At 45.1% G+C, this 24745-nt stretch overlaps 1 protein-coding gene across 2 annotated transcripts; it reads right to left on the minus strand.

Moving 5' to 3' along the window:
* Positions 1–24105, minus strand: STAG3 (stromal antigen 3). Of its 2 annotated transcripts, XM_029220326.1 has the most exons (33): positions 23814–24105; positions 22602–22704; positions 22097–22213; positions 20296–20392; positions 19497–19573; positions 19008–19212; positions 18427–18578; positions 15314–15387; positions 14039–14162; positions 13455–13553; positions 13168–13247; positions 12730–12837; positions 12348–12462; positions 12080–12185; positions 11799–11902; positions 11465–11557; positions 11266–11355; positions 10807–11007; positions 10617–10687; positions 10425–10512; positions 9868–9948; positions 9688–9780; positions 9359–9527; positions 9127–9263; positions 8259–8360; positions 7603–7751; positions 7216–7344; positions 6959–7116; positions 2545–2719; positions 2194–2295; positions 1815–1893; positions 674–730; positions 1–395 (listed from the first exon to the last, which is right to left on the minus strand). In XM_029220326.1, the coding sequence occupies exons 1-33, from the start codon at positions 23984–23986 to the stop codon at positions 387–389; spliced, it is 3717 nt and encodes a 1238-aa protein (XP_029076159.1). In that variant the 5' UTR covers positions 23987–24105; the 3' UTR covers positions 1–386. The 2 variants fall into 2 exon arrangements, with proteins under 2 accessions (XP_029076159.1, XP_029076158.1); XM_029220325.1 differs by lacking the exon at positions 1–395 and having other exon boundaries at positions 638–733.
* Positions 24106–24745: the final 640 nt, after the last annotated feature.

Here is a 24745-nt window from a genome sequence, read left to right on the forward strand (position 1 = left end):
GGCACAAAAGAGGCTAGGAAAGACATTCCCAAAATACAGAAAAACTAATGGGCTCCTTCCATTCAACACAGGCAGTGCCCCTCTGCAATACTGAGGTGAAGCTCCCACCCCTCGAACCAGCAGAAAATAGGCACTCTGCTCAAACAGAGGGACAGAGCCATGGTGCACCAGGAAGGACAGGGGGCTTATGACTGCTCTATCCTAGCAGCATCAGAGAAAGGTCAGTCAGAGAAAGGTCAGGTTAGAAAGGCACAGCCCACCTCTCCTTCCCCTGGGGAAGGGGAAGGGGAAGTGATGATTCCTTTTGCTCCGTTTCCCATTGGCCTTTTCCAAGTGGTCATGTCGTAGAGGTGGGGAGTGGAGATGGGGAGGGACATAGGGTCATGTCAGAAATCCTACAATGAGAAAGATGAAAGTAAGATACAGAGACCTAACAACAGACCAAAGGGCAAAGAGATGACTGCAAGGTCCTCCAGAGGACAACTCTCATTCTCTTCCTGTACCACCCCTCCCCCAGGATACCCCTAAAGCCCCAAGGCAGCTGAGACAGCAGGCCAGGGGCTGTGGCCTTTCTTTCCACCTACTTGACAGGCACATGTGCTACCTGCCAGCATCTCCCAAGGATGCACAACTCCTCTTAACCTGCCTTCCAGTCTGTTTTGGGGACGCTCACCTCAGTGTTCAGCTCTGTAAAATCTAAGAGGTCCAGCCCGTGCTCACTGGGGGAAGACTGCTAGAGAGAATGGGATCAAAAATCAGAAAGGTGCTTCCCCACTCCCATCACCTGCAAACAACAACAAAAGGTCCCTTTCCAGTCTCTTGTGACAAGCTTGAAGGCTGGGGTAGGTCCCTGAAGCAGCCAGGGAGGGAAGAGGAGCAAAGTCAGAGTGGGCAGCAGCGGCAGAGTCATCAGAGAAGTGCTTCCTCTCCTGGCCTGCCAACTGAGACCCTTAAATTTGTTCAGCTTTGGAACGAGAGAATGGGGTTTTTCCTGAGGGGACTTTAGGAAAGACTAATAGAGGCCTTGCTGTCTAGTCTCTGGGTTGAACATGTTATCTGGTTTTCCCTTTGAGCACAAGACCTCCACTCCCCTCTTCTACTGTGTCCTTTCTCCACCTTCAAAGAGAAGAGAAGGGAGCAGAACAGCAGCAGACACACAATCCTTTTCTGTTTATAAGGCGCCTTCACTTCGTATTTTGTGTAAAAGGTCCATTTTAAAGATGAGGGGATTGAGAGGGGTTAAGGAGCTAACTTGATAAAGTGGTAAAACGGGAAGACTTTTAGATCTCCTCACTCGAATTGCATGCTTTTCCTACTGAACTGGCAGCATATCCTCCTGAGGAAGCAGGCAGGCAAGGGTAGAAAATGGAGTGACTGGAGGAAGAGGGACTGGGGCAGCCATCTAAGGAGAGAGGAAGGAAGGTCGGCTGTGCCTGTGTGCGTGTGTTATGAAGAGACTTGCTGAACGGGCTGCAAGGTTGGAGACTGGGTGACCTTCCATCTCTGTCTAGCTCTAGGACTCCCTTTAATTCTTAGTAGATTAAGAGGCAAAATACCTATAAGGGGATTGAGAGTGTGGCAGTGCTATTCCAGTCCAATGGTATTTAAAATTTTCCCCCCCTATTTCCTTAAAGTCCAAGCAAAGTCAACAGCAACTTACAAACCCTTCCTCCTTTACTCTATGATTCTTTCAAAACATCTTGGGCAGCTTCCAAGGACAAGGCATCATCAGGACAGAGGAGAATCACAATAGTTTCTCTCCCTCACATCTGCTTCCAGTTCTAGAGGGAGAAGGGACTGTTGGATCCACTCACCTTGCCTGTACCTTGCCACTCTTCACTTGAGTCATTCTGAATTTCTAATTCTTCTTCATCCTCTTCCATCAGGCTGAGCCTGGAAACAGTGGCAAAGAGTAGAGGTTTTCAAGGACCCCTGAGAGTTTCTCAGAGGCACCCCAGGGGAACAGGGTGGGCAGTAAGCAGACCAGGGCTCCAGAGTCCCACTCCAGCTTCAATCAAAGCAGCTCTACTTATATCTGTTTTACATACTAGGGTTCCATGTTACACTGGAAGGAAGTGTTCTGTGGTTAAAACAAGTCCACAAAGCACCAGCATAGAAGCAATGAGAAGGAAAGAATTCCCTCACAATGGGTGACATCTGAAGTGAAGACAGAAGATGATGAGAAAAGCTCACCGGGTCAGCCGGCTGCCCAGACCAGGACCCAAAGAGTTGAGTGGAGTCTGGAAATGCTGTGGACTCGAGGACCTTAACCTCTGGGCACCTAAAAGGGGCTGGCTGTTGGGAATGAAGGTGGATCAGTGACAAGGGTTAAAAACAAAGGTAAAAAGAGGAGGTAAAGTGGCCAGCATGAAAGCCAGTAAAAAGCTCAGAGTGGAGGGAAAAAGAGAAAATGTAAAGCTAAAGAAAGGGGAAAGGACCGGAGAAGAACCCGAGAATGAGGGGCTGCTGTGGGAGGGAACAACGCAACAGAAATGACGAGACACCAAACTGGGACATCACAGCCAGGCTCTCCTGGGGCCGCACCCTTGGGTAAATGCCAATTCTGAGCCGCCGCCTTCTTCCATCTCTTCCAATCCCCCCAGGGGCTGCCTACTTTTCACAGCCGTTGAGGTGAGGGTGGGTGTGGGTGGGATACTGTTCAGCTGTAGGCTTTCCTCCTGTGATGCAGAGATGTCCTCTCTATGCCGCCTGGAGGGGCCTGCAAAGCAGCAGAGGCACATGTTAACTGTAAACCAGGTACCACCACAGACACTTTTAGTTTTTCAAGACCTGCTCAGAATTTGGTAAGGAAAAGTTATAAAAGAAGAGAATGGAAAATCTAGATGGTCTCATTATGACACGACTAAAAACGAGTACAGCCCTATGTACTATAAAAAGTAGGGTTTACAGAATTGTACCAAGGACTTGTCCAAGAAAAGCTCATTACACAGCTTAGAAAACAAGAAGGAAAGAGACATACATTCCACAGATAAACAGTAACATACAAACACGAATGTGAGAGGGTTGGAGTCCCTAAGATTGAGAGGTCTCAGTTAATCAATGAAGACATCTGAAATCCTATTCATTCAAGATTTCTGTAGTGAGAAAAAGCTTAGAATGGCCTGAAATGAGGGAGGAAACATGAGGGTTAAGGACAAACAGAAAAACGGGAGACTGGATTTTTTAGAAGCCAGAAAAAATGAGATAACAGCAATGTCAGCACAGTTCTAATATGAAGGGTAAATGGAAGACCTGGGGCTCAAAATATTAAGGACTCTCTCCTGCAGAGCTCTAGGAAGGCAGAGGAGGAGAAAAAAACCCAAAATGTCTTAGAAAACCTAGATAATGCTATTTTTAAAATATAAGTCAAATCCATATTAGTATTTGTCAACTGTAAACGTTCATACCCCCATTATCCTCCCTCCCCACAGCCTTGTTTGTACACTGAAGCCGGCAACCGGAGAGTGAGCTGCTTCTGGTTTAAGCAGAGGGCTACCGAAACAGGGAAGAGCCACGTCCGTGAGCTGTGTTCCCAGAGAATAAACCTTGGGCCCCCACGTGACTCCTAATCTCTCCAACCTATTATCACTGGTGTAATGTCCACAGATTTAGCCCTGGGACCTCTCCCTATCTCCATCTTCACTGGCTTCCTTAGCCATTCAGGTTCATGACTTTAAGTACCAACTCCCACATCTATCTCAAGTCTGCCTGCCCCCCTCCTCCGAATTCCTGTCTGTCCAACATCTCCACCTGTAGTAACATGGCTCATACCAAAGCCCTGGTCTCATTTCTCACTCACAGCCTTCCCCATCTCAGGTGCTATCAACTCCATCCTTCCAATTATTAGGCCAAAATCCTTGGAGTCATCCTCAACTCCTTTGTTTCTTACATCTTACATTCTTTCTTATTATGAGGTCCTATTAGTGATATCTTGGAAGTATGTCCAGAATCTGGCCGCTTCTCACCATATCTGCTGCTCCCCTGGCTCACACACTCTCATCTCCTGTCTGGGCCCCCACAGCAGCCTCCTCACCAGCTCCTTGGCTTCAACCCCTGCCTCTCCTTCGGTCGGTTCTCAACACAGCAGCCAGAAGGAACCCCTTAAAATTTAAGGCAAATCCTGTCAATCCTGTGCTCAAATCCTCCAATGTTTACCCATCTCACTGTGAGTAAAAGCTGGAGTCTTTATTCTGGCTCATATGCGCTGGACTCCTACAACCTCTTTGGTCTCATATCCTACACAGTCTCCATTCAGCAATACCGGCCTTCTCTGCTGTTCCTTGAATGTGCCAGAGACATTCCCACCATGGCCTCTGGACCGGCTGCACCCTCTAGTCTGCTATTCTGATATACACAAGGCACCCCCTCTTTCACTTCCTTCAGTTTTCTCCCCTGCATTCATGTTCTCTCCAAGGCCTTCCCCAATCACTCTTTGTAAGACTGCAATCCCCACCTCACCAGTATTTCCCCATCCCCAGTTCACTGCAGTATTCTCAGCACAACTGAGCACAAGGTGCTCAGTAAGTGTCTGCTGAATGAACAATGGAACCGATCTTTTCAGTTTTCTCCTACCTTTACAAACTCTGTTTTAGGCAAACCAATCTATACATCTATGTGCTTTGGCAAAATCTTACCTTTCTATGTTCTGCTTGTGCTCTTATGCTAGCCCATGATACTCACTCCTCTGTTCAACTTATATAAATCTTACCCATTTTTCAAGATCCGGCTTAAATCCCATCTTCTTGATAAAGCCTTCATAGATCAACTAAACTTAAAATGATACCTTCCTTCCCTTAATTCTATAGCATTCCTCTGTCAAATCCCTGGGAATTTATTACTTACTGGTGACTTCATAACTCAGATTTTCTATAAATGTATTTTCTTTCTTTTCTATTAGATGGTAAGCTGCTTGAGAATCCTTCATGGCCTCTAAAACACCTAACACAGTATCTCGCATATAGTATGTCCTTAGGTGGTATACAAAAGACAGTAAAAGGAATTCATACCCTACCTCACAACACACACAAAAATTAACTCAAAATGGATCACAGGGTTTCCCTGGTGGCGCAGTGGTTGAGAGTCCACCTGCCGATGCAGGGGACACGGGTTCGTGCCCCGGTCCGGGAAGATCCCACATGCCGCAGAGCGGCTAGGCCCATGAGCCATGGCCACTGAGGCTGCGCGTCCGGAGCCTGTGCTCCACAATGGGAGAGGCCACAACAGTGAAAGGCCCGCGTACCGCAAAAAAAAAAAAAAAAAAAAAAAAAAAAATGGGTCACAGACCTAAATGTATTAGCTGTAACTAGAAAACTCTTAGAAGAAAACACAGGAATAAATCTTTGTGACTTTAGGCAATAGCTTCTTAAGACATCAAAAGCACAAGCAACAAAAAAAAGATAAGTTGAATTTCACCAAAATTAAGAACTTCTGTATTTCAAAGGACACCATCAAGAAAATTAAGACAACCCACAGAATGGAAGAAAATTTTTCTGTACCATACATCTGATAAGAGACTTTTGTCTAGAATATGTAAAGAACTCAACAAGAAAAGGACAACCCAATTTTTAAATGAGCAAAGGATTTGAACAGACATTTCTCTGAAGAAGATATACAAATAGCCAATAAGCATGTGAAAATATGCTCAACAGCATTAGTCCTTAGAGAAATGCAAATTTAAACTACAATGAATGAGATACCAATCCACAGCCACTAGGAGATGGATAAAATAAAAAAGACAATAACAAGTGTTTGCATGAATGTAGAGAAACTGGGGCCCTTGTACATTGCTGTTGGGATTGTAAAATGATGTAGGCACTTTGGAAAACAATTTGGTAGTTCCTCATAAAGTTACACATAGAGTTACCATATGATCCAGCAATTTCAGTTCTTAGATATATCTCAAGAGAAGTGAAAACCTACATCCACACAAAAACCTACACATGAATGTTCACAGCACCATATGCCTAACAGAAAGTGGAAACAACCTAAATGTCAATTAACTGATGAATGGATAAATAAAATATGGCATATCCACTCAATGGAATGTTATTTGGTCATGAAAAGTTATGAGATACTGATAAATGCTAAGCATGGATGAACCTTGAAAACGATGCTTAGTAAAAGACACACAAGGCCACATACCATATGATTCCATTTATACAAAATGTCTAAGAATAGGCAAACCCAGAGACAGGAAGTAGATTAGTTATGCTGCCTAGGCTGGGGGAATGGGGAGAATGGCGAATGACTACTAACATTTTAAAATGTACCCTAGGGCTTCCCTGGTGGCACAGTGGTTTAGAGTCCGCCTACGGGTTCGTGGCCCGGTCCAGGAAGATCCCACATGCCGCGGAGCGGCTAGGCGCATGAGCCATGGCCGCTGAGCCTGCGCATCCGGAGCCTGTGCTCCGCAGTGGGAGAGGCCACAACAGTGAGAGGCCTGCATACCACAAAAAAATTTTTTTCAATAAAAATAAAATGTACCCTAAAAAGCACAAACACACACCTCAAACTTGTGATTTCTAGGATATTACCACTTAAGATGAGACTATATTTAAAAAAAAAAAGAAAATCAGTTTAAAGAAAACAACAGGTAAATTATAAGACAGGTAGTGATCTGAAGATTAAAAAATCACGAAGATTATATAAAAATCTTTAAAAATTGGAAAATAACAAGATGTCACAGAGAGGCATCCTAAATGTACAGATTTCCGAGTTCAATCTCTGGTTTTATGATTAGTTTCTATTTAATTTTTCACAGAAGTTCGCTGTTTTTAGTTGGCTAGATGAACCTTGAAGAAAATGAGTACCATTAATGATAGTAGGTGATTAATGAAATAATTATTTAACCAGACGCAAGAGTTTGAAGGAGGCAAAAGCCAATATGCTGCGTATCTAGGTAGTGGCGATCAAGGAAGTAGCACTGAGCACCCTGATACCTGCATTCACAGCACTTTACCTTCAATGCGCCTCTTCTTGGAGCGGGGGTAGCCCTGAGGGTTGGCCTCTGCTGTACTCTCTACAGGGCTGAGGGACTGGCAGTAGGTGGTGACTGGACCCCAGGGACGGCCAGGTGCCTGGGAGACACGTTGCAGACACTTTTCCAGGTAGGACAGTCTAAGAAAGGGGTGGGATGGAGAGGGTGAAGTGGTCACAGGCCCTCGCCACACCCTTCTTCTCTAACTCCCATCTTTATCCACCCACGCCCTAACTTACAGCAGCTGCTTGTCCTGATGGAAGAGTCGGGGGGAGAACTCTGAAAGGAGCTCCAGGAATGCCAGATTTGGGGGCTGACTGGAGGAGCCAGCTGGAGGAAGCTCAGACAAGGAGAACCTGATGCCTTCCCTTGGTTGAGCAAAATCATTTTAGGAAGATAGTCCCTTCCCACTTCCCTCCCAGGGCTGAGGCATCCTGTCCAAGTGCTTCTTCCCCTGGACCCAGCCTGTCTCCAAAGGATACCCGCTCACCAACTCTACTGCGACTCCTCGACATGCTTACCCTCCCCCTCTGAGGCCTCACTCCCAGCCCTCCCTGTACCCAGCCTCTGGCTCAGCCCTCTTAGGAAGATTCAAGTACCTTGCTTTCCAACCAATACTTCCTTACTTGTGTAGCATGACCACAAGGTCACGGTTCTGTAGCTGCTGGGGTCCAAAGCTCAAGGCAAACCTCCTGGCCAGGTCCCTCATCTCGATGAAGGCTGGAAGCTCATTCAGGCCCTGGGGCCCCTGTTCCTGCAGCAGTTCTGTGTATAACTGTGTCCAGGAGACATGGCACATTTGGGAAAGGGAGAAACAAGGAAGTATAGCATTCCCTTCTCTGCCCAGAAATCCGAAAGGGCTTGGGACACCATCTGCTATTTTTACTCTTTCTTTCCTCCTAGGACACTGACCCTATTCCTGACCCCCTTGCAACAGAGAGAGGCTTCACCCTGCTCTGTAACAATAAAAATGTCTGTAGTAACTGAAGGGGTTGAGAGAGAACAGACTAGAAAAAGAATTAGGAATTCCCTATCACTTTATTGTTGGTGCTCCCATGTCCTAACTGACGTGGAGTTTCTATGGGGTTGGGGTGGAAACTGCCCACAGTTAAAAAAAATACTTTTTATGGCTCCGTTAACTGTGAAGGTGACTGTCATGTGGAATAAAAGCCAAAGTAAATCAGAAACTTCCTGCTCTGAAGGATCTCATGTTCTAGACGGCTGTGGGTGGGCCGCAAGGAGGGCACGTCAGGTCTGAGGCACTGTAGGCAGAAGGGCATACCTGCTTGAGGCTCAGCAGCAGGATTCGGGAACAGTGACTTCGGTCAATCTGCCTTGCTCTAGTTAACGTTTCCTTGATAATGTCACCATAGTCATTGTAGAACTGATGGAAAAGAAGTGGAGAAGATACTGTTGGACCACAGGAAAAAACTATTTGTTTTGTTTCTTTCTTCACAGCCCTAACCGTATCTCTTTCCGAAACAGCCTTAGGTAGGGAAATGTGAACCTAAGCATAAAACAACTCATACTAGACCACACTTCTAACCAACAGGTACAAAGCCCCAAAGAAATCAGTTTAGGCAAATAAGGGAAGAAACTCTGCCCTGAGCCCATTTCTTGGAGAAGGAGGATATTAAGCCTGCCAGAGCCCAGTGTCATCCAGCACCGAAGCCTTTGCTATTTGTCTCTCCCCACTAGAACAGAAGCTCCAGGAAGAAGGAACCGTTGACTATTTTGTTCACTGAGGTGTCCTTAGTGCCTGGGATAGTACGTACTCAATAAAGAGAAATCAACACAATTCTGGATTAAGGAAATGAGGTATATATCTAGGTATCTTGTGAGGACTGAACCCTCTTCCATTCTTATTTCCCTTTCTTACATTACCCCATTCCATAGACTAGATTCACACACAAAAAAAATCTGGACAAGAAGAGTAAGATACTTTCCCTCCAATGAATTTCTTCCTCCTAACAGTTTTTTCTCCACTATTTACTACTAAAGTCTCTTTTCTTTGTCCCTTTATTCTAAACTATTGGCCTTCCCCCCTGCTCCTCCTTTTAAGCCTGATACCATCATCTCTCCAACCCTCCTTTCTGTAGTGCTACAGCGTCTGCAGCCATGGCCGTACTCAGCTTGGCGCCCTGCTGTACCTTGTTGTAGTGTTTGAAAACATCCGAGGCTGCGTCCATCTCCAGCACCCCATAAAGCAACAGCTTGCAGAACCCAGCCAGGAGGCGGCGCCGCTGGTGCAGCTGCTCTATCTGTAAATGATCCTCCTGGGAATGACCTGGTTCACATCAAGTGCAGAATGGGAAACATCAGAATCACAGATTCAGACTTCCTGCCCTATATGCCTGAGCCCCAGGTATACAGCCCCTGTACCACTGCCCAATCCTCCAGGCTGGATGAAGACGTGGTCCATGAGGAAGCTGGCCAGCTCAGACTGGAGAGTGGCTTCAGGAATAAAGACAAGGGGCCTAAGGAACTCTCGTCCCCCGACAATCATCTGAGGGCCAAAGATGAGCAGCAGATCACTTAACAATACAAAAGCCTGTCAGGGAAAAAAAGAATGCTTAAAAAGGACAGAATATTGACCAAGACAGAAATTACATTGCCAATTTCCCCTCAGAACGGGGTTTCCTCAGACCACAGGGTCGGGGTCGGGGGGGTGACTCACATCCTGATATACACTCACTTGAGAAAATGCTCACCTGCTCCTGAATCTCAGGATCCACATCTGAGAGGCAGTTCTGGCAGAGTTCACAGAAGGCCACCATCCTGCCCTTTAAATTCAACAGCTGCTTCTGTGGAGACAATGGCTTCAGCAGGGAGAAATGAAGGAAGACACGGACTCCTCCATTCCCGTTCCCCCTACTCAGACCCATATTCACCTGGGAAGCACCTGATCCAGAAACGAGGGTTAGTGTCCAGAGAATGGAAAAATAGACAAGAGTCAAGGCTGGTAAGATCACCTGTAACAACCAAATGTGACAAAATGAGGGTCAGGAGTAAGGGGCAGGTGGGGAGAGAGAGACAGACAGGCAGATACACACAAAGGAGGGAAAAAAGAAAAAAGCAGACAGAAGAGAGAAAATGAGATTAGGAGAGACCCAATTCCTTTTCCAGTAGAAAAAAACTGATTCTGGAAGTCTTCAGAGGATTCTATCCTGAGTAGGAATGCCACCTCTCCCTAATTTATTTAAAGTCTCCTAGACCCCCTCAATATTATCCTTGACTCCCCAGAAACCAGAGAGAATGGCTGTTTTCAGGTGCTGGAAAGTACAGTCACCTTCCAAGATTGGGATGGAAGGAACGACACACATGATCAAGATCTCTCTCTCTCATCTGCTCCACAGCCCTGGGACTCGAACTGCGTATGTGGTGGCCACCTAGGACACGGCCCGTAAAACTCCTCTCCTGCCTCCATGTCTCCAACTTGTCTACTTGCCTGGTGAGGAACCTCTCCTGTGTCCACAGCCTTCCGGAGGAGTCGGTAGCAGGGCTCATAGAGCTCCCAGCGAGTTAGGTCATGGGCACTTTGGGGGGCGGGGAGAGAAAAACGTTACACTGGAAGAGAATGAGAGGAATCAACCCCACAGACAGTGGTAGAAACAGAAGGAGCAGGAGGGGAGCTGCTCACTTGTAGAGGGCAGAGAGGCGCTTCAGGGTGGCTGCCAGACTGTACACCTCATCCTCATCTAGGAAGGAAGACTGAGGAAGAAAGAAGGTCCACAGTGGGATTTTCCCAAGAACTCACAGATCCACACCCCCATCTTGGGGCCTCTCCCACACAAGTCTGGGGTGTCCCATCACGCAGCCCCACTTCCAACCTGCAGCAGCTCTTCAAGCTCCTGCTGGAAGCGGTCAGTCAGCAGATCCACAAGTTGGCTGCGGGCAAAGTCCACCCGGCTGAAGAACGTGAACTCCGGATTACAGAGCAGATAGAGGGCATGAGCACCAGCCTCAAGCACCGCTGGTTCTGCGTGCTTCACCACCACCTCTTGGAGCTGCTGCAGGAGCAGCTCCAGGTGCTGAGAGAGAAAACGGTGGGAGAAGACCGTGCTGTGGGGGGGCAGGGAGGACAACTCCTCCGGGAGGGTCTAGAGGTGGGGAGGAAAGAAACAGGGTCGAAAGCTTTAAACTTCAAGGATAAGATGCCTCAGAAAGGGAGGGCTTATTGGTTTTTCTAGAATCCAGGTTCTTGAGAAAAACCGGATACTGGCAGTAGAACCTTTGGCCCTAGGATGAAAGTAGCAAAGTATAGGGAACGTGTCCTCCTCCCTCCTCACTTTCTCCAAGCGCCTGGTGCAGTAGATGTTGAGGTCAAAGTAGCTGAGAAGCTGCAGCAGGGGAGCAACCTTCTCTGCATCAGCTGAGAACTGTGGTGATTGAGAGAGAAGCCTACTTATTACCTGCTACACTGCTAATCTGGAGGCCAGTTCCTTCCACCCGCTCATTCCCAGAGGCTGAGCAGTGGGGACCCTCTACCTTGGCCAGGAGCTGGGGGAGCAGGGGGATGAGGTGCTCAGTCAGCTTCACCTTGTCGTCGGCTTGGATCTTACGTTCTTTGGGTGTTAAGCCCTGGAATTACAATCATTTGGGGGTGGGGGTAAAAGTGTGTGTTCATGTATTCTTCTGCCCAACAATTTTATCTTCCCAGGAAGGAAAACTCAGCAGCTCCCTTCAATTTCTTTCTCTGGAAATGGAATTCTTTGAGGGGCAGAGGAAGGAGCACCTGAACCTAAGACTTGAGGATTAGGACAGACAATATCTGCCCGGATTTAATATTGCTAAGCAACCTACCCTGCCCCTCTTGCCATACCTTCCTCCCCGTGACCCGCCCCACAGGCGGGTGACCCTCGGAAGCTTGCCGGACACTGGACACAAGGATTTCTGTCAGTGTGCTCTCCTGTACGTCGCCCAGGTCTGAGGTGGCAGGAGGATGGAAAACAGAATCACAGGGTGGCCACCCTCCATCTCCAAGGACCCCACCGCCCCACCGCCCATGACACCTATGCCTTTCACAAGTCAGGAGAGAAATCTCTCCTGGTTTCCTACTAGGAGATGAGAGGTCCCCTCCCCTGGCTACCAGGTGGCACACACTCTGGTCCTTCTCCAGCAGCAGGCTTGTCAGACTCTCCCAGTCCTTCAGCTGAGGCCCCGCACAGTCCCACAGGCTGTCTACTAAGTATGCAGCGTGGTAATGGAGCTGTGGAAGAAGACAGATGTTAAGTTACTGAAGCCACATGTTAAAACTCTAGAAATTGGCTACTAATGAACCATTTCTCTCCTTCCTGCAGTGCCACCTCCCATCCTTCTCTACCTGAAGGTCTTACGCCTGAGAGCCCAACAGCTCCTTTTCATACGTCACCTCACTCTCCACAAAAAAGGACAGCAGAAGGTGGAAGAAAGTCCTCTGGGAGCGTGGACTTCGGCGTCGCTCTCTCTCACCCACCGTTCTTGTCTCACACTCAGGGCAGAAAAGCCTGGTAGAGGGGACACAGGGAAAGGGCATAGCACGGAAGAAAGTAAGCAGTGCAACAGTTACCGTGGAAGGAAGAAACAGTTCAAGGAGAGGATTAAAGAAAAAAGAGGCACAGAGCTAAGGAAAGCCCCAAGGTGTTGAGAAGGGAAGGAGACACCAAGGGAGACTTTATAGGTATGGGGAGCCCTTAGAAAGAGCACCAGCACATGATGGAGAGAAAACAACAGATGATGGTGTTAAAGGAACAAACGAAAAGAGGCCCACTCACTTCCAGTACAGAAACTCCCCCACAGCAGAGGCCAGGGCTCTGTTAGAGGCATACACAACAGGGTAGATGCTCTCACAGTCTGCCTCTGTCAGCATCCCTTCCATGTTCCTGCCAGGAGAAATGCAGAACAAGCAGGTGGATATGGATGTCGTCCTCTAGCCTCTAACTAAGGCTAGAAACAAAAAGGGAAAACCAACAAGGATTAACTCACAAAGAACTTCCAAATGGAAGAGTGGAAAACAGAGGGATATGAAGAGTTAGAGAAGATAGGAAATTTGCCCCCTGAAGATCCTGCAACTCGGGAGTGACCTCTGTCTTTCAACCTGTACATAAACAAGAGTCAACCTATGATCCGCGGAGGGACAGGACTCTGGAAGGGCCTGTCTGATGCTGAAAGGTAAGTCTGAGATGCTTGCCTCTCCACTTCCCAGGACTCACTTAAGGATAAGTGTTAGTAACCTGACGGCCTCCACTGCCACGTCATACTCTCGGTCCATGACCATGGAAACCAACCGGTCCTGTAAAAAGGAGAACATTGCTCAATAGCTCATTATATCCATCCCAAAACACCGCTTTCTTAGAATCTGAGGGATTCCTAAAGACAGGCTGTAGAAGCAGACACTGGGATATCTATGGATATATAAAAGTAATAGACATGGATAAATGAGGTGGGGAAATGGGAACCACAGACAGAGCCAAGCACAGGAGCACTGTCCCGATTTTACCTTAAAGCGGCTGGTAAAGAGCTCCAGGCGTGCAGTCCAGTCTCGGTTGCCGTACAGCCCTTTTAGAGCCTTCAAGCACTTCAGACGGACGTCTCGATGCTACTGAGGAGAAGGGAAATGTGGCTGACTCCTCCTCTACTCACCCTCACTGGGCCTCCATACCTCCCTCTCAGATTACTCATTCTGGGCCTGGGTGTCCTCTGTATCGAGGACTCTGAGATGTCTCAGAGACAATGAACAGCTGTCTTCTCACTTAAAATCCAAAAGGATCACAGCAGAATTTAGCAATCGTGATTAAAAGGATCTTTTGGCTACCACCCTAGCACTTGCATTACCACCCTGTCAACTTTCTCGCCTTTCCATAGGGAAAGTCCTTCTCCACTCGACTGTGGTTTTGAGGCATTTAATCTCCTAGATATATCTTTCTCTCTCCTAACTTATCCTACCCTCCCAAATACTGGGGGAATTTCGAGGTTCAGTGTCTTGATGAGTTGATCACTGACCACTAGTGAAACACCTAAGTGGCAGTACCAGGAAAAGCTGAAGCATCCTAGGGCAGGGAAGAGGACTGACTGAACTCTCACCTTATCATGCAGGGTCCAGCCAATATATTTTAAATAGCTGTCAGTGAGGAAAGAGGTACTGTAGCTTTGCATCCAAGACCCAATCTCCTCAATGCAGATAGCACGGATCTCAGGAAGGACATCCCTAGGCACAGAGAGAAACTGACCCTTATTACCTTCTCTCCAAACTCACTTTCCATCCCAGCAGATATCTCTTTGTCACAGGAGAATCTATTTTCTTGACTAAACACCAGGTACTAGGCCTTTCATTTCCTCCTCCCAATGTGAATATTTTAAAAAGTGAACACTTTCTTTCTGTAACCAACCTATAAAATAGTTGAACTTATCCTCCATGCCCCTTTTAAAAACCGATTTTGGAATTTAATTTAGCTGTTGCCCAAACTGCATGTGTGTGTGTGCGTGTGTGTCTAATTGAGGTACAGTTGATATACAATATAAGTTTCAGGTACAACATAGTGATTCACAGTTTTTAAAGGTTATATTCATAGTTACTATAAAATATAAGCTATATTCCCTGTGTTGTACAATATATCCACCTGTCTGTTTTGCTTCCACTTCAAGAAAAGATTACATCAGCTAAAGGGTTCTTGAAAGGCAGAGGTTGAAATCTAGGTAAGAGTGAGACACAAATACTGAGGAAGAAGTTCTTTACCCAGTATAAAACTCCCCTGCCGGGCTTCCCTGGTGGCGCAGTGGTTGAGAGTCTGCCTGCCGATGCAGGGGACATGGGTTCGTGCCCCAGTCCGGGAAGGTCCCACATGCCGGGCCCATGAGCCATGGCCACTAAGCCTGCGCGTCCGGAGCCTGTGCTCCGCAACGGGAGAGGCCACAACAGTGAGAGGCCCACGTACCAAAAAAACCCAAAAAAACAGAAAAAAAACCTCCCCTGCCTTTAGCACAGTGTAAGGCACAGTGAAGTGGGCTAGGAAAAGGCTTGCCGAGCTGTACACCCTCAGAAAGGTCCTGCCTTTTGGCTCTCTGCTCTTATCCTCTCAAGGCTCAAGCCCCAGAAAGATGGGGGAGGGGAGGTCTCAGGCAAAGCTAGAGCAGAAGAATACTCAGCAATGCCTTACCCTCTTATTGTCTCTCCCAGAAGAGTTTACACGATCCTTTGTAGGCGGGGATAAACTAAACCTAATTTGGAACATTTGTTGCCCCAGCTGCACTAGCTGTAGGACTAACCAGATAACTCAGGGTTAGGAGGAGACCTTGTCACTTCTACAGACTCCATAACTGAGGACCAGCCACTTCATTGAGAGGATCCCAGTAACTCACCTGTACCGATGTACAAAGACACCCCTGAAGAGGGCATTCATCATTCCCTCAATCTCCTCTTGATGCTCTTTGAGCTGGAGGACAGGGAGTAACAGGTCAATCTCTCATGTCCCCCAATAATATAAGGCCACAAAAATATAAGAAAAGCATGACATCCACCTACTTCCTATTAATAAGAGGACACAGTCTGAACCTCTGGTATCCTTTGTTCCCTTTTAAACCTTCTAATTTTTTTTTTAAATTTTCAGGACATTTGGCTTTACTTCCCACACGTTCATAATACTTCTATCTCCCCAAATCATTTTTTCCCCCACATGAGAAATATACATCTATAGTAAGGTATGAAAGTTACAGGCCTCTAACTTTCTCTTTCTATGGATTAGATAACTTGGAAAAGAGTATCACCTACTCATCCACTTGTGACAGTGGACAGGCCGGTGAAATCAGGCAGTCAATAGATACATCTAAAATACAAAGTTGATGAGAAGGGTGGAGTTTGCAAACAAAAGTAATTAAACTAATCAGTCAAAAGCAGCAAAAAAGAAAATGTAGCCAGTAAGTTATCAGAATAGAAAAAGGTTAAACCTTCTAATTCTGGAAGAAGCTGTATAGTCAACTAATGCCTCAGAGATTTGTGTTTGGAAAAAATAATATCCCTTCTGTGTCTCATTATTTTGACTATCTTTGGCTATTCAGAGGCCCTAGCTGGTAGTTATACATGTTTTTGACTAACAACAATCGGGAAAAAAATTTTAATAAATGCAGTTTGACAAAAGAAGCGCAACAAAAAAAGAGAAGGAAGAGATTATATCAGTGGTTCTCAACTGGTAGCTCCCAGGGGACATTCAGCAATGTCTGTAGACATTTTTGGTTGTCATAACCTGGGAAGGTACTACTGCCATCTAGTGGATAGAGGACAGAGATGCTGCTAAACATCCTGTAATGCCAGGACAGCTCCCTAAATGTCATTGTTGAGAAACCCTAGACTAGATGAATAACAGATAACAAAGAAGCAGAATTACAAGGGAACATTCTTTAAGACAACTGCCCCAACTCTTCAATAAATCAATATATTGGGGGAAAATGCGGGGGGGGGGAGCAGAGGTTCTGTATAAAAGAGACTTAAGAAACACAACAACCCAATGTAATGCATAGTCCTTAATTAAATCCTGGTTGGAATTAACCAGATATAAAAGGTATTTTGGGGACAAGTGGAATATTTTAAATATGAATTGGGATTAAAAAATATTAGGGAATCATTGTTAATATTTTTGGATATGAAAATGGTATTAGGATTATGTAGTAACATGTTTTTTAGATGACATACTTAAGTCTTTAGGTTGAAATACCAATATGCCCATAATTTAGTAGAAAATAGTAAAAAAAAATAGATGAAGCAAATATAGTGAAATATTAGTTAAAACTAAATTTAAATCTAGTTAAATCTAGATTTAAATTAAATAATCTAGTTAAATCTAGATTTGTATGTGGTGTTCATTCTACCAGTGTTATCTATTTTTCTGAACGTTTGAAAATTTTCATACTTAAAGGAAAAGGAAAGAGAGGGAGGGAAGGAGGAAAAGTGTGTCATCAGTACCAAATTCTATGTAAATCGAAAAGGATACTGAAAAAAAGTCATTGGCTATAGGGATTAAGAAGTCACTGGTTTGGGCTTCCCTGGTGGCGCTCTGGTTGAGAGTCCGCCTGCCGATGCAGGGGACACAGGTTCGTGCCTCAGTCTGGGAAGATCCCAAATGCCGCGGAGCGGCTGGGCCCGTGAGCCATGGCCGTTGAGCCTGCGTGTCCAGAGCCTGTGCTCCGCAACGGGAGAGGCCACAACAGTGAGAGGCCCCCATACCACACACAAAAAAAAGAAGTCACTGGTTTGTTGAAAATAACTTGAAAGAAAAAAAATGGGGATAGAAGCTAGGTAGTGAAAGGATTCAGTTGGATATTAAGGAAGTAAGGAAATACTAAAAGGGAGGATAGAAATGGAGTAGCTCATAGAGGAGAATGAAAGAAGATTCAAGGGCTTATATACATTTATAAGTGGAGAGAGGAAAACAGTGGTGAGGGAGAGATTAAAGACAGAAAGCAAAACGATAACTGATGAAGCAAGAGCCCAGAGAAGTCCAAATAATAGGAGTCACCCTAGTGTATATAATTTAAGATTTGACACAGACCCAGTACACATAAGATTTAAGAGATACTGACAGTGAAAATAGCAAAAGAGAATCAGGAAAGTATAGATCTGTCTCTAATGATTTAGCATGGAAGATATGTTTGGTGAGAGCTGGAAAACAGTCAACTGGCATAGTTACACATGATGAGTCCTGCCAACCTCATGGTGGGGGAGGTCTCAGATACTTAGGGGGAATGAAGGGAAAGTCGGTGTTAGTCTCATGATAGACACAGCTGTGTGAAGGTTTAATCAGTGTAAAAGATTTTGTTGGGGTTTATGTCCTCCAGTGGTCTTCTTCAAGTTTAACAGGCAACAAAGCAAGTACCTACTATGTGCCCAGCTAGGCAATTTATTCATCTCATTTAATCTTCACAAAAAGAATTATTCCATTTTTAAAGGAAAGGAAACTGAAGCTTAGAGATTACATAAGGCCATGGAGCTAGTAGCTAACTGGAACAGAATTTAAACGCAGGAGAGATTGAAAGGCCTGTGTCCTATCCATTCCTTGAAAACTTGGCCTCCTGCATCAGTGGTTGGCCTTCAGTACTCCTGTGGTAACCTGCATACTGCACACTTGACAAGAAAGTCAATGCTTAACCCCCTGCACAAGATGCAGGCACAACATTTAAACACCTGTGATAATGAATGCAGACAATGGAAACTGAGCAAAAGTGGAATTATAGAGAACTCTAAAATTTACTCTAAACTAGAAATGCTCTATTGAGCCCACATCCCAGAAACAAAGTGAGCATGCAATAACCTCTGACCGGAGGAGTCTATTAAACTATTGCCAGACTCCATCATTCACGATCTCAAAGCTTGCCTGGGGGACTGTGCCTTAGCAGAGAGAAGCTTGGGGACTGATAAGGTGGGCTGCAGCAGCTGTGATGGAAGCCAGGAGAGGAGGGAAGAGGCAGGGAACACTTCTCACCTCTTTGTGTTTCTCCAACAGGCTCTCCAGTCGCTCAGGTGCTCTCTGTCCTGGACCCTTGTTTCGTTCAGTCTCGTACTGACGTTGATTGTTGTCCTTGTGCAGACTCAGTTGGAAGGCAACTCTTACCAAGGAGGTCATCAGCTTCATGGCTTTGAGTCAGTAAAAATAAGATAACGAGATCATTAATTAAGTCAGAGAGAGGGAGGGTAGGTTCAAAAAAGAAGGAAAAAAAGGGCAGTGAAAAAGAAAAGCTAGAGCAGGGTGACCCTAAAATCCTAAGACTCACTGTTCTGGAGTGGATTTTTTCTCTCCCTAACTCTTTTGGGCTTCCTTTAATGCTTAGCATATTCCCAGTGGTGAGCTATAAGAAACACGTTAAGGCTGGAAACTATCACTGTAATCCACTCCTTTTTACAATTCCACTAATGAGAAACTGGATGGAGGTTTGGGATGAAAGAAGCATGACCCTGAAGTAAAGAGCTAGAATGCAGGTAGGAAAGAAGATCCAGGATTGGAGAACAGAGGAAAGTTCTACCAACCCCCAAGAGAACACTGACAGAATAAAAGTGACTGCTTACCAGCCAGGGTGCTAGTGTGACGGAAGGCACGGACTTGGGAGTCTGAGAGGCCAGTGAGCAGAGAGATGAGGTTGTCTATAGGGAAGCCATCATAGAGGAGGCTATACTGGCACCGATAGACCAACGTCCTCACAAATTCACAGAAGCTGCCCTGGAACTTCTTCCAGGATGGGCCTGGAGCTATCAGAGGATAGTCTCCTGAGTCCTATAAAAGAGGTTATGAAAAGGATGGAAAAGTTATTACCAGGTCTATGAAGTCACAGGGACTGGATGTCAAAACCCAATAGTATAGTAAAAATGTATCTCTTATACCTCATTCTCAACTCTACAGGCCTATTCAGATAACGTGTATAGGTCCCTTTTGCTCCCAAGAGATTAAACTCCTCTTTCTAAAAGCTATCCTATTTCCCAGAATCAGAAAGAGGAGGATAATGGGCCTTGTATTTTGCAAAAAGAGTGGCAAGAGGATCCTGGACTGTCTTCCTCCACCTCATTAAACTGTTCTGTTAGGTGCTGGATGATCTCCGAGTTGGACATCTTCTTGAACATCTCAGAGGTCACAGTGCCTGAGAAATGGAGGAGATGAGGTACTTAGAAGGTAAATAACAGGACACCATGACCATTTAACATACATTTGAAGATGAGCTAGGAAATATACTGAAAAGAGCTTAGATGGGGAATCAGAAGACCTGAATCCTAGTCATAAATCTGCTGCCATCTAACTGAGTACCTGCTATAAGGCAACCTCTCTAGAAAACCCAAGGGAATCAAATAGTGGAAAACTATGGTTAAAAAAATATTCCAAACAATCAAAAAACAAAGAAAACTATGCCAGATTCTTATAATACAATCTGCTGACTTATAAGACTAAAGTTAGGTCATGGCCTCTGGGGACCTGGGGCCCCACAGCTTCAGTGGAGAAATATGCAATGAAGTGGCTGAGAAATAAGGAATAAGAAAATAAAAGATTATTTCATTTAGAGAAAGGAAGAGTAAAAGTCTGATGGTCCATTTCCAAATTTGTAAACATCATACCATCACAATAGCATGATTATTTATTTTTCTCCAAAGGGTCTTGTCTCCAAACCAATACATTTCCTTACTGGATCTCTTCCCTACTTACCAATCAACAATGTAGTCGGCACTAGTTAAATAAGTGAAATTTTTCTTATGCTTTTCCCTCTCCATTTATTTAGGAAATGCCTAATCCTACACATCTAAAAGGAGGAAAAGTTTTACAATATAGGAGCAAAGGCTGGGGATTAGAAAATGGTAGGAGTTTCCTCACCTTTACATCCACATGATCGGATGAAAAAGTTAATGAGCTCCAGGAATCCTGCATCCTGGTCTTGCTTGTAGCTATCCAGCCACTCATCTACCAAAGACTAGGAAAACAATGTGGATGATTTCTATTTCTGGCAACATGACAGACTAGAAATTCTGTATAAGCTTTCTAACTGAAGCATCTAAACTTCTGATTAAAATATTAAGACATCTTTTAAAATGTATTGCTAAACCAGAATGAAAGATAAAATTCCATAAAAGCCAAAAATGAAGTGAAGGTAGCAGTTCTGAGAGATAAGCAAGGTGACTTTTGCTCTGAGGGGTCTCTTAACTACAGTTAGGAAACCAACTTTCTGTCCAGATGGCTGCATGGAATGTAGAGCATAGGAGACAGAGCCTAAGGGGCTTCCAAAAACAGTAGTCCAAAAGGAGGCTCCTGCAAAGAGTCACACCCTCATGAAAGCAAGAATGAGAAATAAACCTATAGGTAAGATGGGGACAGCAAGAAAACTAGCTTGTTATGACCTTAGTGTGGGGTAGAGGGAAAAACGAATTGTCCCTTGAGAATTCAAAACCATAAGCCAGTTCCCATATCTGGATTTGCAGTCCAGATCCACATTACCTCTACAGTCAAAATAACTTCAATCAGATAATTTAATTAAAAGTGACTCTGGGGGCTTCCCTGGTGGCGCAGTGGTTGAGAATCTGCCTGCCGATGCAGGGGACACGGGTTCGTGCCCCAGCCCGGGAAGATCCCACGTGCTGCGGAGAGGCTGGGCCCGTGAGTCATGGCTGCTGAGCCTGCGCATCCGGAGCCTGTGCTCCGCAACGGGAGAGGCCACAGCAGTGAGAGGCCCGCGTATCGCAAAAAAAAAAAAAAAAGTGACTCTGGAGCATCCTCACTCAACCACCAGAAGCAAACGTAGGTTTCCTCTCTTAACAACCCATCTTCAACCCAGGCCCCAAAGAATTCCAACACACAGAAACCAGTAACAAAAACAGAAAAACTCCGTATGTTTGAAAATTTTTAGTTTTTCTAAAAACTATAAAAATCCACACTATACATCAATAAGGGTCAACCTCAAACAACTGAAATAATTTAAGTCACAGAAAACTAAAGAACGACTCATTCACTTAAATTAAGGAAAACACATTCATTGGTGATAAAATTATAATGAGAAACAAGGGAATGGTTAACAGAAAATTCATTCTAGTAGTTATCTCTGGGTGGTGAGGGAACTGGGGGAGTAAGGTGGAGGGAAGATACACAAGGGTCTCTACAGCACCATTAAGGTTTCATTTCTTGAGCTGGGGCTAGAGGCCTGGGTGATCACTGAAAAAAAAATTTTAAGCACATATATGCCTTTCATGTTTTTAGATGGTAATTACAATAAAATTATTGAAAAAGAAATGTAAGAAGAGAAAAAAGATATGTGGGGAGGGAAAAAAATTAGGTATAACTGTCGAAGTGGAGCTAAAAAGTGACAAGGGTGAACAAGTTGCCACCCAAATCCAAGCTTCTTCTCTACATTATCCAATGCCTTTCCTTGTCTCCTCCATCAATCAATCAAGGCAAAATCTATTCTGTGATACTATTAGGAAAGGAACATTCCCTCTCATGTAAGATTCCCCTTACATCAATCCCTCCAAGGATTCACTCTGTGGTCTTATCTGCCTTTCCTGATACAGGTTATGTTCACTAAAATGTCTACATTAAATCAAGTTTGTAAGCACTTGTACTTATCTTTCCACCCAGCAAGGGGTAAGATGGTATCAAGAAACAGAGACGAGACACTCTGTTTTACCTGCATGTCACTTTTGGCAGCTTTCACAGCATCAAAGAGATCACTGCCTGGTGGCTCTGACTCTTTCTGACCATGAGCACGTACCATTTGGGATCCCTTCTTTGGACGTTTTGCCACCTAGTAAGCATAAAGAGATCACGAATATCTTTAAAAAGTGAAAGTGACATTAACGCTCGGTCTCATCACACAGGTAGGCTTAAGCTGCCAATTCCACAGCAGAGTTTGAGTTACTGACTCAGATTAGAAATAACTGATTTTTATATTGCAAACGTTATTATTTCTAGCCTCTTGTCCTTTTAAAAGTCCCTAAGCCCCATTCCTGTTCCTCTATACCCTAATACCCTCTTCTCTTATTCTTTGCTCTTCAAAATCTGCCTTCTTCCTACTTCTGTCCCTTAACACTTTTTAAGCCTTGTCTTTTCATCAAGCATATCAGCTGACCTCTTCTAGGTTTTCTTTTGCTGCTTCCCAGACCAGGTTCAAAAACAGAACAAAACTGACTCACTGGGGATGTTTTCAGTGGTCGTTTTGCTGCTCTCTTCTTTACATTTCGTCTCAAGTTGTCTTCGAAGTCACTGCCTTCACCAGCCGACAAAGATTCACTATCCCTGTGAGGGAGTGTGGTTCTGCTTAGATACAACACCCTAGTCCCTATATATAAAAGGGTAAATGAATTATAGTTTCTTTTTGTCTCTAACTTTACACCCCTCTCCATGAGAAAAATACTTTCAGATTTTAAGAAGAGATGAGCTTACTGTTGCCAGGAAGTAGGGACAATGTCTTAAGGGAAAACTTTCACTTGAATAAAGCATTGGAGATGAAGAACTGAGGTAGGTAAAGGACAACCCTTTCTTAATATCCTCTCTGAATAAGAGAATCAAAAGATATTCACATTAAAAAAAAGATATTCACATAAGCAGTGAGGGGATCACTGCTGAGTAGAGAAAAATGGCTCAGTAAGTCATGTATTACTAATACACAAACCAGAGATTAATACGCGCTTAGCGTTAAATTTTACCTCTTGAAAACAAATTCACGTCTTGTCGATTAGGGTTAAGTTTACAAAATAGATATAACCTGGTGCCAAACAGCTGCACTGACAAATAGAAATGATTCAGAAGAAACCAATTAAAATTACCATGGGATACTCTTATAACTGAAGTATAACCTTTAAAAATTGTGAATCATTATGTGGTACACCTGAAACTTATAAAATATTGTATATCAACTATACTGCAATAAAAAAATTACCAGGGGATAAATCAGACCTTGATTAATTTTTTCCTGGAAAGATTTTTTTAAAACCCAAGACATACTCATACAATCTTCCAGAATAAGCTCATAAATGCCAACAGCTAAGGACCTGTTTATAAAACCCCAAACAAAAGAACTACAGGACACCACCTAAAAAGTATACACTAGTTTTCAGGCACCAAATAAAGAACTCTTTTCCCTTTCCCCCATCTGTGGGCCCCCACCGGAGGCTGTCCATGAACATACAAAAGTGTTCAAGAAAGGTTCAGACAAGTTGGATGATGGATTCAGAACAGGATGGATTATTCTTGACGCCTCCAACACGTAGGGCAGCCGAAACCCAGCCTGTTCTGAACCAGTATAGCATCTCCTGGCTTTTCATAGTCACACACGTGTTGCCACTTTACCCGTCTGTTAAATGAAAACGGGAAAAGCTGCGGACAACGCAACCAACCCCACTCACCCCTCCGATGTCTGGTCCGAGTCCCTGTCATCGCAGGGCACAGCGACAGACGAACTAGAAGACGCAGACATGCTCCTCGGCCCAGTCCCCACAGCTCTGCGCAGCGGGGAGGACCCGCTGCTCGGGGAGGAGGAGCTATGGGACTGGGAGGACGACGACCGCAGGGTGGCCATGGTGGTCCAACTGCGGGAGAGAGAGAGAAGGGGGAAGGCTTCCTGTCCCACCACGTCTCCATCCGCAGCCCCGACGACCCCCCCTTGTTTCCAAGGGAACTGCTTTGGAACTCGGGGAGTGGGGGACCCACAAAAAAATAAGACGGGGAACACACTGTAGATCAACTACAGGTCAAATTAAAAAAGAAGAACAGCACAGCTTCTATGGTTTCTCCTGGGATAAACCATAATAGAAAAGAATATTTTAAAAGACGTATGTGTGTATATAACTGAGTCACTCTGCTGTACAGCAGAGACTAGCACACTGTAAGTCTTCTATTACTTCAACTGAAAAAAAAAAAAAAAAAAAAAGAAAGACGGTGGTCTTCCCTGGTGGCGCGGTGGTTGAGAGTCCGCCTGCCGATGCAGGGGACGCCGGTTCGTGCCCCGGTCCCGGGAAGATCCCACATGCCGCGGAGCGGCTGGGCCCGTGAGCCATGGCTGCTGAGCCTGCGCGTCCGGAGCCTGTGCTCCACAACGGGAGAGGCCACAACAGTGAGAGGCCCGCGTACCACAAAAAAAAAAAGAGTCCCGACCTGAGGCATCAGGGCGTTAAAGACACCATGGCCCCAACGCCGACCTCTGGTTTGGGGTCACTCCCCAAGCACCGAGGAAGGCACACACCAGGGCAGCTTAAAACACACCCCTCTCCCCAGGATTCGGAGTTAACTGCCAGTGAAAGAAAACCAGCTCACAGGGTGCAAACGAGAAACAAAACCG

Source organism: Monodon monoceros, unplaced genomic scaffold, assembly GCF_005190385.1.
Source record: "Monodon monoceros isolate NGI ecotype Baffin Bay Population unplaced genomic scaffold, NGI_Narwhal_1 Super_Scaffold_13, whole genome shotgun sequence".
Taxonomy (NCBI): Eukaryota; Metazoa; Chordata; class Mammalia; order Artiodactyla; family Monodontidae; genus Monodon; species Monodon monoceros.

What these genes read in the sequence shown, in the direction of transcription:
- STAG3 (XM_029220325.1), bottom strand. Translation starts at nt 23,986, where the DNA reads ATGGCCACCCTGCGGTCGTCGTCCTCCCAGTCCCATAGCTCCTCCTCC. An exon ending in CCTTTTTTGTGGAGAGTGAG is followed by an intron (nt 12,186 to 12,347) that starts GTGACGTATGAA and finishes CTTCTTCCACAG; the next exon opens with CTCCATTACCACGCTGCATA. An exon ending in CAAGAAGAGGCGCATTGAAG is followed by an intron (nt 2,720 to 6,958) that starts GTAAAGTGCTGT and finishes GCTGCTTTGCAG; the next exon opens with GCCCCTCCAGGCGGCATAGA.